The 17,908-nt window shown below is 44.2% G+C and overlaps 1 protein-coding gene across 6 annotated transcripts; it reads right to left on the bottom strand.

Annotated features, from left to right (window-relative positions):
- Nucleotides 1-1,480: 1,480 nt before the first annotated feature.
- On the bottom strand, nt 1,481-15,538 carry ikzf1 (IKAROS family zinc finger 1 (Ikaros)). 6 transcript variants are annotated; one of them, XM_028423696.1, is made up of 8 exons: nt 15,250-15,392; nt 11,125-11,178; nt 10,848-10,961; nt 6,146-6,418; nt 4,572-4,739; nt 3,655-3,780; nt 3,170-3,301; nt 1,481-2,819 (listed from the first exon to the last, which is right to left on the bottom strand). In XM_028423696.1, exons 2-8 carry the CDS (start codon nt 11,162-11,164, stop codon nt 2,116-2,118), a joined length of 1,557 nt encoding a protein of 518 aa, XP_028279497.1. In that variant the 5' UTR covers nt 11,165-11,178; nt 15,250-15,392; the 3' UTR covers nt 1,481-2,115. The 6 variants fall into 6 exon arrangements, with proteins under 6 accessions (XP_028279497.1, XP_028279496.1, XP_028279498.1 ...); XM_028423695.1 differs by having other exon boundaries at nt 3,170-3,304; XM_028423697.1 differs by lacking the exon at nt 3,170-3,301.
- Between the last annotated feature and the right edge of the window lie 2,370 nt (nt 15,539-17,908).

The following is a 17,908-nucleotide window of genomic DNA, read 5'->3' on the forward strand; positions in this document are numbered from 1 at the left end:
GAAAAAAAGTTGGCAGTTTTTAAATATTTATATTTACTTTGCACAGCTTATTTCCTTCTCCGAGTAAAAATATAATTTAGGTAGTTTTAAATATGTATTTAAGCCATTGAAGTTTTCCATAAAACCATTTGTAGTTCCAAGGACAGATAAAAATGCAGCAAATATTTCAGTGTAACACTTGTAAACACAGGTGTCATCAGACCAGCTGTGACACAGGTGTATCAGAAGTAATTCCTTCTTTTGCCAAAAAATGACCTAACATCAAAACTAGTCAAACCGTCACACAGCTACAACAGTGAAGTCAATGTCTCTCTCTTTTTTAGTTTAATATTTTATGTGTGAAAACCTTTTTTCAAATATATTTTTGTAATGTGTCACAAGCCAGACATTTGATTTCATAAATCATAATTTCTGAATGGAAGAAATGTGAAGAGAATCCAGGAGAGGCGATTTGAATTAACTAAACGTTCTCTGATCCCGTCAGGACGCCAACATGATGCGCAACACTTCTAGTGACCAAATTAGTCTGCCGTGAATTTTCCGTTGTTGTCACCCTGTAATGAGTGAAGTATTATTAGATCCTGTTACCCTCACAGCTGGAGTTTCTTCTTGGAGGAGTATTTCAGTCAGCAAGGCCGAAAGGGGAAGTGAGATTTGGGATTCTGGCAGGGCCAGATTTGGTTGGCCAGATTATCCCTCTCATGCAAATGCCCTCCCTCCCCTTGTTGGGTCCCAGTCAAGCGTGTGGGGGGGGGTGGGTGGTTGTGGAGGGGTATGGGGGGGTGGCTCAGTGCTGGCCACAGCTGCTTCCCGTTTCTGCTAAATCACACAGCAGCAGCCATCTGGACAAGGCTGTCTCCGCACAGCTCCTCTGCCGGCCCCGAACGAGCCTCTCCAGACAGGCCTGGCCCTCAGAGCCTCGGCCCCTGCCTTCTGCTCCAGTGGCTGATCCTCTCTCTGTCCCAGCTCTCTGCTGCTGCTGCCCCCAGAGGACCATCTTCAGGTCCTGGACAAGGAGGCGAGAGGCAGTGTGGGCATGCTTTTGTATGTGTTGGCCTCTTAGTGATTTATTAGCTAAAAAAAAATACATTATTAAACATTCAGTTTAATTTAAATTGACTTTCTTTCTATGTGCAGTGGAGAAGTGTTTATTTACTCTCCTCTCACTGTTCATTTTCTTACAGCGTGGGCTGTTTTTTTTTTTTTTGCACAAATGCCAATCACCCATTCTTTTCACTGACCGAGCGGCATCTTGAATGACATAAAACTTAATTACTGCAGAAAGTTGTATGTGTGTAGAGGATAAAAAAAAAGTTTCAACAAATGATAGAAACTTTAAATTTCCATATTATACACCTCTACTCATTAGACAAGCTCCCTTCTTTCTGCTTTACTTCTACAGAAAAAAAAACACACAACAAACACTCCGTGTGCATATATAAAATATCTTTTATTGATATTTTGCAGGCATAAAGCTCCCTTCAAACGAGGTCATTTTCATGTCAAACATTTCAGGCTATATTCATGTATAAAACACAACGTCCAGTAGCTTCCAGCAGCAGTCATGGATCACCTCATAACACATTTTAGTACATTTAGTACAGTTGGACAGAAAAAAAGATGCAGCTTTTTACTACTCTATAAGACAAACATCAATCACTGTAATAAATACAAAAACAGACAGCTGTGTAAATGTTGTATAAATAATATGTAGGTTATTACAAACACAAGAACAGGTGAGAGGACGTGTGGGCTTTATCTACACTGATGACTGTATTTAATACCAGTGTTACAAGGCCAATATCTTATTTTATTTTAAATCTAAAAAAAAAAAAAGAATCGACTTTAAAAAAAACACATATGTACATTTTATATTTATGGCAAATTTTGTAAATTTTATCTTTACAAAACTTTTGTAATGAGCTACTGTTTCTCCAGGATGCAGTATCAGAAATTAAAATACATGTTTTGATACATTTAAACATGCATTCCTTTAAAAAAACACAACACAGAGACATCAACAGTGTATTTTACATCATGTTATTCTATGCATTTATTGCAGGCGCCTGTCTATGAGTGTGTGTGTGTGTGTGTGTGTGTTCTGGTCGAAGAGGCTCAGTAGCGGTGCTCCCCTCGAGTTATGTGTGAGGAGAACTCGTATCGATCTTGACTGCGGTGACCGCAGAGGTTGCACTCGAAGGGGTCTCTGAAGCCGTGGCAGCCCATGTGAATGGTGTACATGACGTGGTCCAGGAAGAGGACGCGGCAGTGTTCGCAGCGGTACGCCCTCACCTGCTCCCCGTCCGCCGTCACCACCTTGAAGCCCTCGGAGGCCATCTCCATGCTGACCCGGATGGCGTCGTACTGCCTCTGCTGCTCCTCCTTCACCAGGGGCAGCACGCCGTTCCTCACGCCTGACGTGATGTGGTTGGTCAGGTAGATGAGGCCCGGTGCCGCTCCGCCTGAGCGGTCCTCGTTGTTGCTTTCGGTGTCTGTGGAGTCCTGGCCGCTGTGGCTGGGCGAGCCGTCCTTCTCGCTGGAGGCAGACTTGGAGTTGGAGAGCAGCAGCAGGTTCTCAGCTGCACTGTCTTTGGCCGACAAGCCCGTCCCCGCGTGGCCCTCTGTCCCCGGCTTGTGGAGGGGGTACATGGAGGCGATGCCCACATCGGATGACGAGGCCGGGGACGTCTGCACCAGAGGACGTAGCGACTCGGCCCCCAGGTAGTTGATGGCGCTGTTGATGGCCTGGTCCATGACGTGCGGCTGAATCAGCTCGCCTGCTCCTCCGTCGTAGGAGAGGTCCGAGAGACGTTTGTCCCCTGAAGAGAGACAGAAGGGAACTGTGACGGCCATACTTTACACTTTCAGCCCGTCATCCTGATACTGAAACTGCTCCTCACTAACAGAGTGGTCTCATGGTCTTCCCTGCCTTATCGTCACTTAAATGTGAAAGAAGAATACAGAAAAAAACTAAAGCAGTCCTTTCCTGTAATGACACAAGCAGGCCCTGATCAGGCTTTGTTGCATGCATCGTGCAGAGCCAGGCTGGCACACAAAATGCAAAGACACAAAAAAAAAAAAAAACACATTTCAGCTTCACCTATGCAGCTTTGTGCACGTCATTCATCAACATTGTATTTACACAAAGGAAGCAGATTTCAGCCCTTACCCACAAACTTCTGTGGCATAGTGCTTTTACGCTTAGCTACATTATTAGCTAGTCTGTCTAGCACCAAGGCTCTGTCAGATCCGGTCTGGCTTAAGTCTTCCCTCTGCTCATTCTGGTTGCTTTCTTCCTTTACTACTGGAAAGCAAGACAGAGAAGCAGATTTCAGTCAGAGTAGTTTGACTTTGTCCTGTTTAAAGTGATGTCTGATGGTGTTTTTCTCAGAGAGCACAGAGCGGACTATTCTGACACGTGTGAAGCACTTGGTCTATAAATACAGCTCACAGATGATCATAGATATGGACGTTTACAGAACCCTGGAAGTATCTCAATTTATATTTAAAAAAAAAAACAAACATAATTAGCTCAGCAGTTGTCATTTAACCTGTGTAACTGTCAGCATCGTACACTGCAGTCCCGCGCTCGGGGTAAAGTAGGACATTGGATATATGGGTGAGAGTTAAGTGTGCGTCTCGTAAGGCACCGACCCGTGTACATGCTGTTCTGCAGCCCCATGCACTGGAGGTAGTTGTGACACCGCTCCTTGTGCTCCTCCAGAGAGCTGCGCTGCTTGTAGCTCCGCCCACAGTAGGCACACTTGTGGGGTTTTCCAACTGCATGAAAGAGAAAAAGAAAATATCATGACGACGTGAGGCATTTCCTTTTAAAATAAAAGTGATAGCTTCTTTTTTTCTTTTTTTTTTATTGAAGTGTAAAGAACAGGATTTGATACGAGTGGTAATCCCAGAATAGAAAACCCAGGGGAAGGACCTGCCCACACTGTGTCATCAGCAGCAGATGTTTCGGGAGTTCCAGTGTGAGGCCTGAACATGGCTGTCGATAGTGATGAGACCACATCTTCTGAATTTTGGGGGGAATTTAGGGAGTAACTTTACAGGGTTTTTTTTTTTTTTTCAAAGCGTGTAATTTCCTTAATCTGGCACCAACTAAGATTTAAACCTACATTTTATGCTGTAGGCCTATTTAAAGTACAATGGACTTGAGATTATATATGATTACAGTGAGATTATATATTGTATTAATAATGCTTTTAATTTAATCAGATTATTTAAACTCAGATGATGCTTTCATTTGTGTGCAACTTAATCCAAGTTTCATAGAGATATGTGCTGCTAAACCTACCCAGAGCATGCAGATTGTTTACACCCAAATTTCATTAACTGATACTTCTGCAAAGCATTTGCAAAAAAAAAAAAAAAAGTGACACCATATCTACACCCTGTCAACTTCCCCTTACACAGCTCCGAGCTCCTGCCGCTGCAGAAGTTGTCATGCTTTTTCTGCAAAGGCTTCGAGCCGGCGTTCCTAGAATTACCCTGACTGCAGACGTGTCTTTTTGCTGCACCTGACCTTTGCATACACACACACACACACACACACACACCTGAGTGGGTGCGTAGATGGCCGGTGAGGGCGTCCCTCCTGCGGCAGGCGTAGCTGCACAGGTGACACTTGAAGGGTTTCTCCCCTGAGTGGAGCTTGATGTGACGCAGCAGGTTGCCTTTCTGGGTGAAGGAGGCGCCACACTGGCTGCACTGGAACGGACGTTCACCTGAGGTCACAGAGGGGAGACACAGAGGAGACGCACATTACTGCACAAGATGCACACAAAAAACACACACACACAGATCATTCCTATGTTTCACTGCCACCCAGTTTTATTGGTTGAAGTGTTCATCTCAGCACTTTTTAAACTGACTCTCTGACAACATTTGAAGCCTTCCTGCTGTCTGTGTGGAGCTGCTGCTGCTGCTGCTGCTGCTGCTGTGGGAAACGCAGGGTCACTGCACTACAAGCCTGCGCCGAGCGCCAGAACAAGCTGCATGATGGAGCGTCTCAGGGGGCCAGAGAGTGATCCAGCACCCCCGTGGGAGGGTTTCACAGCAGAGCGACACTCCATCTCTCTCTCTCTCCATGCCCCCCCCCCCCCTCTCTTGCCCCACCGACTTCTGGCGCTCTGATCGAACAAGAGCCTTTCAGACTCAGCCTGCCAGCTCCGTAATGCACCATTGCCTGGGTCAATTTGATCTGAAAATCTCATTTTTTCCTCTTCTTCGTCTCTAAAATAAGAGCGGCACATCACAATGCAAATTCAGCCTCATTTGAATAAAGCGAAGGAAACACTTTGTGTTGAGAGCCAGTCTTCCTGATCAGCGCCTCTGGAATAAACCAATATCCAGCCTCTCTCCGAGTGTTGTGGCATTCTGTGAGAACGTTTTAATACGGCTTCTTCTTTTTTTTTTTTTTTCAAAGGCCCCCCTCCCCTCCATAAAATAAGAGTCACCAGTGAAGCAGCAAAAATATATAAAAAGGAGATTCATTAAAAATGCATTTCAGGAGCACAGACTCAGCACAGAGTATTTTCTATTTAAATAGGAGGCACTTCATTATATCTTTTATTGTACTGTCTTTTGCATTTACATTAGTCTAGTGTTCCTTTCTTCCATTTTGAGTTTCATTAGTTTCTAAAGCTTGACAGTTAAGTGCCTTTTTCACACCACTGCTTTGGCTCCATTACAATAGAATATCAATTTTGAATTCTGAGAAACTTTTAATAGCCAGATAATTGTCACTTGGTGGAGATTCCACTCCATGGCAGCAGATATCCTCTCTCTCTCTCTCTCTCTCTCTCTGTTTTTTTTTTTCTTGGACCAAGTTTGTCTCTGTGACTTTATCGCACAATAAATTGATCAGTTACTGTTGCTTGTCGTGGTGATCCAGACACCTTCAGATGAACAGTAATGAATGCTAATAGTACGCTTAAAGTCTATTTCACGCACGAAAGGAGGGAACAGCCAAACGCAGGTGTGCCATGAACTTAACAGCTACAAGTGAATGTAATGAGGGGCTGCAGTGTGTGTGTCTTCGTGTGGATGCAGATCTACTACTACTATAAACAAGAGGAGGAGCAGACACTCACAGTGAACATGGGTGCAGTGGAAAAGGGCAGGAGCTTACCGGTGTGGCTTCGCTTGTGCACCATCAACACATTGGGGCCAATGCAAACTATCCCACAGATATCGCACTTGAGCTTCCCGTTGGGCAGCCGGATACCGCCGGCCGAGGAGAAGGCCTTGGCTTCGGGGCTCGGCTGTGAGCCGTTCACCTTGGCCCCCGAGGCATCGATCACGCGCAAGTCTTCCGCGCACTCCTCCTCCTCCTCCACGCCATTCATGTCACAGGGAAGCCCATTCTCCTCATCACTGCGAGCCTCAACTTTAATGTTACAGGCTGGAAAAGAGGGCAAGGAGGGAGGGGGGGGGGGGCGACGGTTTAGAGCATGGATCTGTCATGATGTTAAAGATGGTGTGATCCTAACATAGCCTGATCCGATCAATTATTATTGAATCATCTTCATCTTAACTTTAAGTTTGTTTAATTTAAGCTGCACATGTTTTCATGTTTTGTATTATTACCTTTAAATCACACAATAAACATTTCTGATTGATCTCTGTGAATATTGATTAAGGGGGGACACCTTATCAGTATTTTATGGTTGTATTCATCCCCTGTAATAACACCTAAACTGCACTTTAACTCGGGCAACAATGGCTTTGCAGAGACAAACACTGTTTAGTGCACATTTCATGACATTTTCATGAGTAACGGGATGCTGCATCAAAACATCAACAAAAATTCCCCTCCTCCTATTTCAGGCACCAAAAAAAAGCAACATCCCACACTCGCACTCAGAGTGGTGCTTCAGAAGGAAGCGAACGACCTGTTTGAGGATCTTTCAGTGGAAAGATGAAGAAACATGGCGATCATCTCACACCATCACACTTCAGTGAAACGAATGACAGCGAGATAAACAGGAAGCAGAGACACAGGAAGCAGTGTGAAACTAGGGACGAGTGTGGTCTCTATCAGAGCAGCAGAGTGAGATGAACACACACACACACACACACACACACACACACACACGTATACTTGCATAAGGCCTTTTTTTTCCACTATCTTGCTTTGGACGCTTCCATCTTTAAAACAAATGCTGCACAGTATGAATCTCTGTTTGGCGTCAGTGATCAGAGAGTGACATGTCCCGTGCAGCTCCCGTCTTTTTGTCCCACATGAGACATATTTAAGAGAAGTGACAGATCGTGCACGTCCTGTGGTTTGCATGTCAGAGTGGCAGCCTGATTTCCTCATGCTCTCTACCTCTGTTTGTACAAGCGAAGAGGAAGAGGTGGAAATCATGAAATATAGGAATCTATGGAAAAGGGGAAGCTTCAGAAAGAGGTCTGCCTGTCTAACTGAAATACCAAGAATTATGGAGAAGTGACAGAAAGGGAAGCATGGGAAGGGAATTGTAAAACAGCCTGCAACTGAAACAGGTTTTTTTTTGTTTTTTTAAACAGGAGTTTTGTTTTTGCTACGTCTCTCTGAGGGAGCTCAGCTCAGCTTAATGTCTGCTTCCTATAGACGGCAGGAGGTCGAAATATGAGAACTGTGCAGGATCATGATCGTTTTTCTGATAACTGTGACTTCATCTGATCATCTCTCTTCTTTTTTTTTGGACAAACTGGTGTGTTCTTGCTGAGCAGAGGAGATAAGACAGAACGAATGGGCCGTGCTCGCCGTCTGTCGCTGTCAGAGGTGTAAAAAACAAACTGATGAGGAGCTCTGTCACAGAATAAGTGTCCAAACACGCTACACGAATTATTAAATGCCCAAAAGTACAGCAGTACACTTAGATAAAGGGTTTTCAACAGCATTTTATTTTAAGAAGACTATTTGTTACTTAAAGCAACTTACTTATCTCCTAATTTTAGCACATTTATGCTAGCTGTTTCCACCGTTCATTGTTTGTTTTTAGCTGTAACTAGCGATGCTAACATTTGTCTGTTAGTTTTAGCTTTAGTTTTTAACATTATCGTCTTCAAACTTCTATTCATCTTTTAGCCAACTGTTATCCTTTACTTGTAGCTGTTTGGATCTGTTAGCTTTTGTCATTGCTAACTGTTAACTTTTTCATTTTAAACGTTAATTTGGCTGATGTTTTAGCGAACTGTTATCTGTTACTTTGAACAAGTAACATTTATCTGTTAGTTTAACTAACATTATCTACTTCAACCACACACCTAGCATTCTTTTAGCCAACTGCTACTTGTCGCTAGCTTTTTGACATTCACCTGTTATTTGTTAGCTAATTATTACAGTTACTTTCAGCGAGCTAGTACAGCGCTTACCTGTGACTTTGGCTAGACTTACTGGTATTTTTTTTTGTTAGCCTTGGTTGATTTGTGTTATTTCCTTCATAATTGACCTCAGAAGACATTTTTCTTCGGTTTTACGGTTTCTACTGACGTGTTCGTCGATGTTGCTGAGGTTACAATACATGCGTGTTGTACAGAGTTCTCACTTGAACCACAAGTGGGTTTTTCTTTCAGGCTCAGGAACGTAAAGGATGATGCAAGTATCAGTGTTTGAGGGTGTTTTTTTTTTTTGAGGCAAGTCAGGAAGTTTGTTCCATTTGCATATCACAGAACTCGAAAGCAAAGCTGCATGCACGTGGTGGCACCTCCTGATTAAATTCATGGCCGCAAAAACTGCCACGATTTTATTTGATAATTGAGGATAACATGAGATAAAAACTAGATGTCTGCTCATCATGAGGCCGGACTGATCCAGGTATTACTCAGCTTTAAGAGGAAACTGAATGGTGGAAATAAAACAGTAAAAAACAGAAAAGCTGCCGTTCAGAGGAGCAGCTTTCAGGTTTCATGTTATCAGCTGGGGCCGACAGAAGGGAACCATGAACGCTGGGCTGCCACCCACTTCTCATGGATATGGGGAAGTTGTGACTATTTCGGGAGTAGGAACAAGGCTTTTACTTTATACCATGTTTGTCATGATCACACAGACTGATCTGCCCGTTTTGGGAAGCAGGTGTCAGATCACCTGCTAGACAAACAAAACAAGTCTCAGTGAAGTGCTTCTAACAAACAAAGGGGACGACACAGGCAGAGAAAGCTGCAGAAGGAACGAGCTGCGCTGGCGTGGATTAAAAAACTTGATTTATGTGTCCGTTGTGTTGCGTGGAAATGCATGGAGCCTGCTGGAGGTTCCTGTTACTAACGTGCTGTTCTCACTGCCTGAAAATAACAGTGTGTGTGTGTGTGTGTGTGCAAAGTACTAGAACCGCATGTGTTAAAAACACAGCAGCGACACACTTAACACAACTTGCAGGAACGCCAAAAACAGCCTCGCTTTCCCCTCACTCTCTCTCTCTCTCTCTTTTTTTAAACTCGCCTCCATGTTTTCGGGAACTAAACAGCTCGGTGTCCGTCTCGGTCTCATGTCTCATGTCTCATGAAAGAGCGACTGCTCAGTCTGAATCACTGAAAGTGAAAGAGAAATCATTTCCCTGGGATGTTGAACAGGTCATCTTGTGACTTGGAACCAAACGTTGAAACCACACACAACAAATCCAAGTCAGGTCCCGACAACATGAGCTGCAGCCTCCACACACACAGAGAGAGAGAGACTGACAGTCCTGAGCTGTGATGGCGTCTTTGCAACAGGAAACAACCTGGGGTTTGAGGTTTGAGAGCTTTCGATACTTTGAGGTCCCACATATAGTCCCCCTGTGTTTCTCTGCACCATAGAGAACTGAGCAGCACATGATCCTGGTGATAATTATAACTCTTTCTGGCTTTTATCACAGAAGCAGCCATGCATAGATGTACCAGATACTTGCACTTCCCTTCTTTCTCTCTGCCGCTATACAAACACACACACACACATGCAAAGGGAATGAACAGAAGCTCACAAACATCTATGTCACCAGCTGTACCTTCATAATGAACACTAAACTCAGCGTGTGTGTGTGTGTGTGTGTGTGTGTGTGTGTGTGCAGGTGTGCGACCCATGCGGTGCAGTGACGAGCTGTGAGCTTGGCCCTGTTCCTGAACTCTTTATCTCCAGGAGCGCTGAAACTGTCTGATGAAGTTCTTCTTAGGAAACTCTTACACATCCTATTTCAGCTTCCTCTGACATCTTACTTCTGACCGCTTATCTGTGCTGTGGAACGACGCTGAAAAGAGGCCGTCACATGTGAGCACCATTGTGCTTATTTTTATTTCATTTTTTTGGTCACAACAAAAAAAGGAATTAATCACAATTTGTAAAAAGTTCACAAATTAACTCATTTATCTTATTTAAGCTATAAATTCAGGGTCTGATTCCTCATATAACTGATTTAATGCACATTTTCTCCTCATTTGAGGATTTATATTTTTATATATTCACATTCGCGGCTGCTGTGAGTAACCCATCCTTATGTTCATGGTGATATTCCCTGGCTTGCTGCTGACAAATCAAGGCCACATTAGCTATTCCTTAAGATTCAGCCTTTTAAAGACATGCCATGACCTGAATGTGTCTCTTTGCAGCCTTAAATTATTTGATTGATTTTTTTAGCAGGGATCTGGAAGTATCTCCCACTGGGTGTACATGATGTTAACACATCTTTATGCTCTTCTTTAATATATATGTTGTGCTTCTGATGCTTCCGTTTAGTCTTAGATCTGTTGGGAGCAGCAGCGCAGTGCTTTGGGCTCTCTCTCTCTCTGATCGCTGCTTCACTTCATGTATTGATACTTGTGTTAATCTGCTTTGGATTTGAAGTGGACTGATGTGGGTGCGCTCAGCTTCGTACCTTTGTCCCCTCTGTTGTTCTGCTGGTGGGTGGAGCTGGCTGACAGGTCCTCCGGGACGGCCATGGGCTCCTCGGCCTCCTCAGACGCTTCGTGGACAGGGGGGCTGTCCCTGCCTGGGGAGACACACACACACACACACACACACCAGACAAACACCCATCACTCACTACGCAACCCCTGGCCACGGCTCATTCAGGAGAAGTAAAATTACCTCCTGGTGGTGTAAAGAGAAGCTGTTTGTGGGCCTATTGTGTGTACTCTGTGGTACGCTCTTACCTGGCATCTGGGCCATTTCCTGGGCCTCCTCTGTCTCCATGCGGTGCAAGTACTCTAATGGGAGAGAGGTGCAGAAGTTTAATCAAGTGCAGGCTCAGGAAACAACATTATAAAAAAAAGCTGAAGTGGAGTAAAGGGTGTAGCTCTCGGTGTGACTCCGTCACCTCGCTGAGATCACTCCTGTCACAGCCGCAGACACAGCACTGTCCCCCACATCACATTACAAAGAATTACAGACGTTTTCATTACAGGTCTGACAGAGAGGCTGAGCCTGGAGAGCGGCTCGGCTCCGGCTGATGGCGTCGAGGTTGCAGGGAATGGGCTTTCAGAGCACATTTGTTATTTATTGTTAATTTCCTGCCACGTAATCATCCAAAAATGCAAACTGACTGCCGCAAAATTAAGCAGAAAATTAACTGGCCCCAGGTCAGCGAGGATGCGGGCGTTCGCCGTGCCCAGCTGATCGGTGCTCGTGTTCTCTCTAATTTACTGAGCATGCATCGCTGAGCCCGCGGCCTGAGCGCAGACACATGCAAGCCACAATCAGAAACAAAGAGAGGGAGTGAAAGAAGAGCCCAGAGAGAGGCAGCCAGATATGGAGAGAGGCAGAGAGAGAGACGAGAGGGCAAAGAGTCAGAGGAGCAAAGCAACAGGAAGGTGCAGAAAAAGAAGAGAGGCAGAAAGCAGGCCGAAGGACAGAGAACTTCTTTATTTATTACTTTCTTTTTTTTTTTTTTTAGCAGTGGAGTCCAGAAGCGAATCCTCCGGCCAGGGCTGAATATCTGAGGAGTCACCAGCGCTCGTGGCCCCATTAATAATGGATGGCCCTCAAGCCTGCAGCAGATGGGCCCGACAGCCTCAGCCCCAGCTCCGCCACTTCAAGAAGCCCTCGGTGGGGCCGCTGCCCAGTCCAAGCAGCCACACAGGGAGAAGTGAAGCTCCCGAAAATAGCGAAACAAGCCCCAGGGAGAAGGGGAACCTAGGCCTTCCTGTTTTACTGACAGATGGCTCCACACATTTGGAACAAATAGTGGGAAGCGGCAGGGCCGCTGTGTCGCAACACACAGCGTCAAGTCAGGAGCTCAGCGGCCTACAGACGCCAAGGATGCAAGTGTGAGAGGAGGAGGAAGGAGGAAGGAGAGCGGGGGGGCAAAGGTCACTGGTGCAGATGATTTGCTCAGCACAGCACGGGAGGGTTGCGTGTTACTCCGCCGAGCTGCGGCTCTGTGAGGAGGTTCTTCAGCATCTGGAGTTTGGAGGTTGGGGGCAGAGGGAGGTGTATTCTCATGTGCCCTTTTTTCTGGGCAGATGGCGCGAGGGGAAACACGGATGTGTTGGTGGCACTGGTGTTGGCGGTGGTGGTGGTGGTGGTGGTTGGAGGGGGGGGGGGGGGAGGGGGGGCTTTGACAGAAATAAAGAAGAGAGTTCCCACAACCTAGTTGCGTAGGCATGTGGAAAGAAAGGTGCACGTAGAGTATTCAGGAAGTAACTCAAAGTGTTACTATTTACATGCTGTTTTCATTTCTGCCTTGTTTTAAATACTTTTCCTGAACCTCAACTTTAAATACGGTTCCTTCAGCGTTACGTGATCACACTTTTTTTTTAGCCAAGCTTCAACTTTAAAGACATACAAAACAATTTAAGAACTTCTTATGAATCCAATCAAGCTGACAGTGTGTGTGTGTGTGTGTGTGTGTGTGCGTTGGAGTGTGTATGAGTATTCAAACTGGGGGCAGGTGGAATTTTACAGCCACAGAAATGGAAGCCATAGAAGCAGAAGACTTCTGACACACAGGGGGGGGGGGGGGGGGGGGGTGCAGTGGAACAGTTTTGGTCGGAGTACGTCAAGTGAGGAGAGGCAGGAAGAGGCTTGTGGGCTGACAGAATTCAGTGTGTGTGTGTGTGTTTGTGTGTGTGTGTGGTGGCGGTATGTGTGTGTGTGTGTTGAGCTGGGGGGGGTTTAAGGCGTCTGCTCATAGTGAGGTGCAAAAGCTTACACCAGGGAGCAGGGTGGAGATGAGAAACAACGAAACCGTTAACAGATACTGAGGACCACACCAGCGAAGTTTGGATACTCAGGAGAAACTCTGCATGTGTGTGTGTGTGTGTGTGTGTACGAGAGCACCGGCTGATAAACGTAGTTTAAAAACTGACTGGAAATACTCAAGGAAGAAGTGGAAGAAGATAAATATAAATACTTTTAATAACTTCCACACTTTAATAGAACCACTGCACAAAAAGTCAAATATTTATCCTGCATTAAACATTTTAAAAATAGAGATAAAATAATGACTTTGTGAACACACACACACTCAAAACTTTCTGACGATTAATGAAAATATCAGAATTAATAACTCTCACCCCATAATAATAATAATGATAATAATAATAATAAAGCTGTGAGCTTCTTAAAAAAACAGAGATAATCCTACAAGCATGGTCACCTCATGGCAGATTCTCATCAGTAATTCATGAACTATATGGGTGGAAGTGGGTAGATAGTGTTAGCAGATGTGTTTGAGGTGTGTGTGTGTGTGTGTGTGTGTGTGTGGGGGGGGGGGGGGGTAAAGGTGCGCTGAAGAGAAGTTTCCTTCATTTGCATCTGACACACTTCACTACTCTGCTATTCAGACAGTACAATCATTTTAATAACTGTCTGTCTTCCTCTGTCTCCCCCCCCCCCACACACCACCATCCCTCCTCCTCCTCTTCCTCATCTTCCTCCTCCTCCTCCTGCTGCTGTTTCTACTGACAAGAAAGATGATGAATCTGCAGACAGATCTGCAGCTTTCAGTACTTTCTCTTAGAATGAATGAAGTCCTCTATCTGTGCAGCTGCATTTACTCTTTAATATATGATTTATTTTGGAATGTTTTGCAGATCTATGGATTTTTTTGTAGAAGAAGAAATAGAAGTAGAATCTGTTTATAATTGAATTAACAGTAAAATATATATATATATATATATATATATATATATATATATATATATATATATATATATATATTGTTTAAAAAAATAATTTGACTTTCCATATTCTCACTTTTTTAAAAGAAGAAGATGAAGATGCTGCAGTTTAAATGAATGACAGCACAAACATCTACTTTAAACATCCTGTTAATCCTAATTTGATCAATCCAGGCGTAAACTTCAGATTATTGTTTTTTCTTAGTGTGTTAAAAACAGTTTGCGGTGCTCTCTCTCTGCTCTGGGCGTTGATGATGAACACATTTCCAGCTCAGTGACAGCTCTGTTAGAAACTTTCATCAGTCCTGCCTTCATGTGTCTTTCCCCCCTGTCCCTCTCTGTCTCTCTCTCTCTCTCTCTCTTCACAACAGACCTGTACCACCTCACTCAGGCTGAGGTTCGGTTTCAAACCTTATAACGGTAGAGTAAATGATCAATATTTATCTGTTATCAGTTTATGTGGATTATATTCACCGTTGGGTCGGTGCGTTCTGATTTCCTGTTTAAGAGGCGCTAAACTGTTTCCACACCTCGTTTCGTTTTTAGTCCTCCGGCAAATTTCCGCCTTAATCTAAAGTTCTTTATTTTCATTTTTAATTCGTAAAAGCATCTTTTAAATATTTTGATCATATCTTCACACACCGCTGGACCACCTGAAGCTCACCGAGTGCGCACATTTGTTGCAACAGGTGCCACAACCGGAGTGTAAAACGGTGAAACGGGTTAAAATCACACACACACATGCGTAATTAGTGAGAAATATTAAAAATAAGATTTGTATTTGTAAATAAATGTTATTAATTTTTAAATAATTTATCCATGTCTTCCCAAAAAGGCGCATGGGAAATGGGGAACAATTCTCCTACTTCCCTTAAATTACCGCTAACCAAATATAACGCGGTAAAAAGAGTCTTTGTTTATTTAAACACACTTTGTAATTAAATCTTGTACCGGCTGAAATGTACGCGCACCAAACGGGATCTGATGTTGCGGGGCGCGCACCTGCACCCAAACTATGAGGAGAGTCTTTTTTCCAGTCAGGTGCAAATGTTTCCTAAAAAAATCATCCTGAGCGCAAAGACGAGCTGACTCCAGAGGTCCTGACCTCGCCTGTGAGATAAGTGGCAAGCTGAAAAAGCGCGTTGGAAGTCACTTTACCTGCTATTCCTTGAGTTTGAAGTATGAAGTTCTTCCAACTCTCCCCGGCTCCATGTGCAGAAGGTCGCAGCGCCGCGGCGGCCCCATGGAGCTGCGCCCTGAGTCCCTCCCCTCTCCACTGCACTTCCTCGTTCCAGCCCAACATGACTATGTCTCTGAGCTCGGCTGAGGCATTTTGCTCGCTTTTATCCACAGTCTGCAGCGGGGAGTCGAGCCACCGAACCCTTGGCACTTGCTTTGTGCCGTGCCAATAAAAGCTGACACCCAGTAGACCATTACTGGCAGCCATGCATGAGATGGGATGAGGCGAGCGAGGAGAGTGGACCATTCATTGTTTATTTATTTCATTCACACCGAGGAGGCTGATGGTGAAGGGGGGGGGGGGGGTCACCTGTTCTGGCACGCTGAAGTAGTCCATGAAATTAACAAACAAGTGTTTCCTTTTCCCTTATAATGAGTTTTTTCTTTCTTTCTTTTAACTTTGCTCTTCAGTGTTGAAGCCTCCACAGTGTGATTATGTCTAAACCTGAGACACTTTCTGTTTTAAGATGCATCCACAGCGGTCCGGTTCCATGAAAGACCCTCATGTATAGATGCATTAAAATGACTGGTTTTAGGGGACGGTGTGGATAGTGTAACTTTTACATCAGAATATTTACTGTTAAGTTAAATTTCTGTATTAAAAAAACATCCAAAGTCAGGACAAACTGCATATCGATGCACAAATGACGCCTTTACCTTCCAGTTTTTTTGTCATTTTTGTGCTCTCTGAGCACTCTGCATCCCCATACACTCTGAATTTATCAAGAAATATATAATTTGTTGATGAATATTGATGAACATTCTAAATAAATAATGAGTTACACGTCTCAAAAAAACTCATTTTCACATATGTCATTATTCTCTCATATGAATATCTGCTGGAATGGATCTCTGTAATTACTTGCACTCTTAAGGTGTATGGTAGTTTCTTGTGTGTGTATATATCATGGCTGATGTTATGCTCCTCTCTTCTCTCTCGCTGTTGTTCCCGGTATCCCGCCGTCTACAGGCCTCTCCGGCTGTGCTCTTATCTCAGGAGAGGCTGCATGTGCTGGATGGATTGCTGAGTCACCTTTCGTGGGAGGCTGCCCTTATCTCCTAAGAAGCACAACATTCAGGCAGTTGGTTGCAAAAGGAGGAACTCTGGGCAGGAGCGCTGCGGCCTGTTGTGTCTTCACGGCTATAATATGGATTGCAGCAACGTTCGCTGACTTCCTCAAAGCCTGATGGTCTGCAGTGCACAGACACACACACACAAACACACACAGGTATGACAAAGGCGACTCCTGGGGGGGGACTGAAATGTGACTCAGCAAACGCAAGGCTAGTTCCAATCATGAATGTGATCTTCTCTTAGAAACACAGCAGCTTTACTTCACAGGCCAAACTGCTGCAAGGACAATGATTCAGAAGTCTGACCCATGCCTGTCCTGCCACTCGTCATCCAAACATATAAAATAATACTGTTTTAATTCTGCAGCCTTTAAAATGAGCTCACATGTATGGACTACACGGACCCCCTGCTCCCTCAGGTTTCATCTACAATCTCAAGAAAACCATGTTGCTGTAATTAATATCATTACCTCACATGTCTCAAAACATCATCAGGTAGTGTAGCCGGTTGAGTGGCGAACAATGAGGCTTTCGGATGGTTCTTATTTCATGGATCTTTAAGCAGTATTCACCGTTTCACGTCTGGAAGCGCGAGCAGCATGTAACCCTTAATTGGTTTCAACACCTTAATAAGTCAAAGACGTTCAAGACTGATAATCACATTAAATAGTCCAATTTATCTAAAAAGTCAATTGCAAACTGAAAAACTCTCCTTTCTTTAGGAATGCATTATGCTTTGAGGATGTCAGAGTAAATTAAATTCCCCCCTCTGCACACTAAAGCATCAATTTCCTTATGGTAATTATCTGCTGGAATAGACGTGTCACTAGAAGGAGTCAGGCATGCTTGACATTTAGCCTTTTTATGGAGAGGCGATGAGTAAAAATTAAGATGAGGAAAAGGAAATTAATCTGCAGCCCAGGCAGGCATTGAGAGATCCTGGAGGATAGTGGCTGAATCAATCATGATGTTTGTGAGCCTGTTTTGAAAAGAAGCCAATGATGAGATTCAGACCACAGGCTGGAAAATTCGAGGAGGAGGAGGAGGTGAAGGGGGGGGGGTTGCTTTTTTAGCAAATAGAGTTATGATTGCTACGAGAAGGCTTAACTGCAAACACAGAAACTATATCAGTTCTTTTGTTCTGTCCTCTTAACAAGGTGAATATCTGAGTTATCATGCACACAAACAGATGTTTGTCGATAGATTTCACTTTGTTATCTTTAGCTGTCAGCAGGAATGAATCCACAGGAAGTCTGCATCAATCAATCAAGTTACCTGATAACCAATACAGGTTATTAGTGGTGCTGTCAGAGCATCATGCTACTAGCGATCTTAGCGGATTCGTATGGAGAGGAGTGTAAGAAACAGCGAACTAATGATGATTTCATAGCTTAATTAGAGAAAAAAAAACGCAGGAAGTGGAAAATATCTCATCTCTACGCCCGGTAGCGTAAAAGACAAAAACAAAAAAAAGGGACCAGAGCTGGTACAAGGAGTGAGAAGA

The sequence above is a fragment of the Parambassis ranga genome, chromosome 15, assembly GCF_900634625.1.
Source record: "Parambassis ranga chromosome 15, fParRan2.1, whole genome shotgun sequence".
Classification (NCBI taxonomy): domain Eukaryota; kingdom Metazoa; phylum Chordata; class Actinopteri; family Ambassidae; genus Parambassis; species Parambassis ranga.

Coding starts and splice junctions, on each gene's coding strand:
- ikzf1 (XM_028423695.1), bottom strand. CDS start 11,164: ATGGAGACAGAGGAGGCCCAGGAAATGGCCCAGATGCCAG. Junction 4,740..6,145: donor GCACAAGCGAAGCCACACCG/GTAAGCTCCTGC, acceptor CTGTGACCTCAG/GTGAACGTCCGTTCCAGTGC. Junction 2,820..3,169: donor TATGCCACAGAAGTTTGTGG/GTAAGGGCTGAA, acceptor GTCTCTCTTCAG/GGGACAAACGTCTCTCGGAC.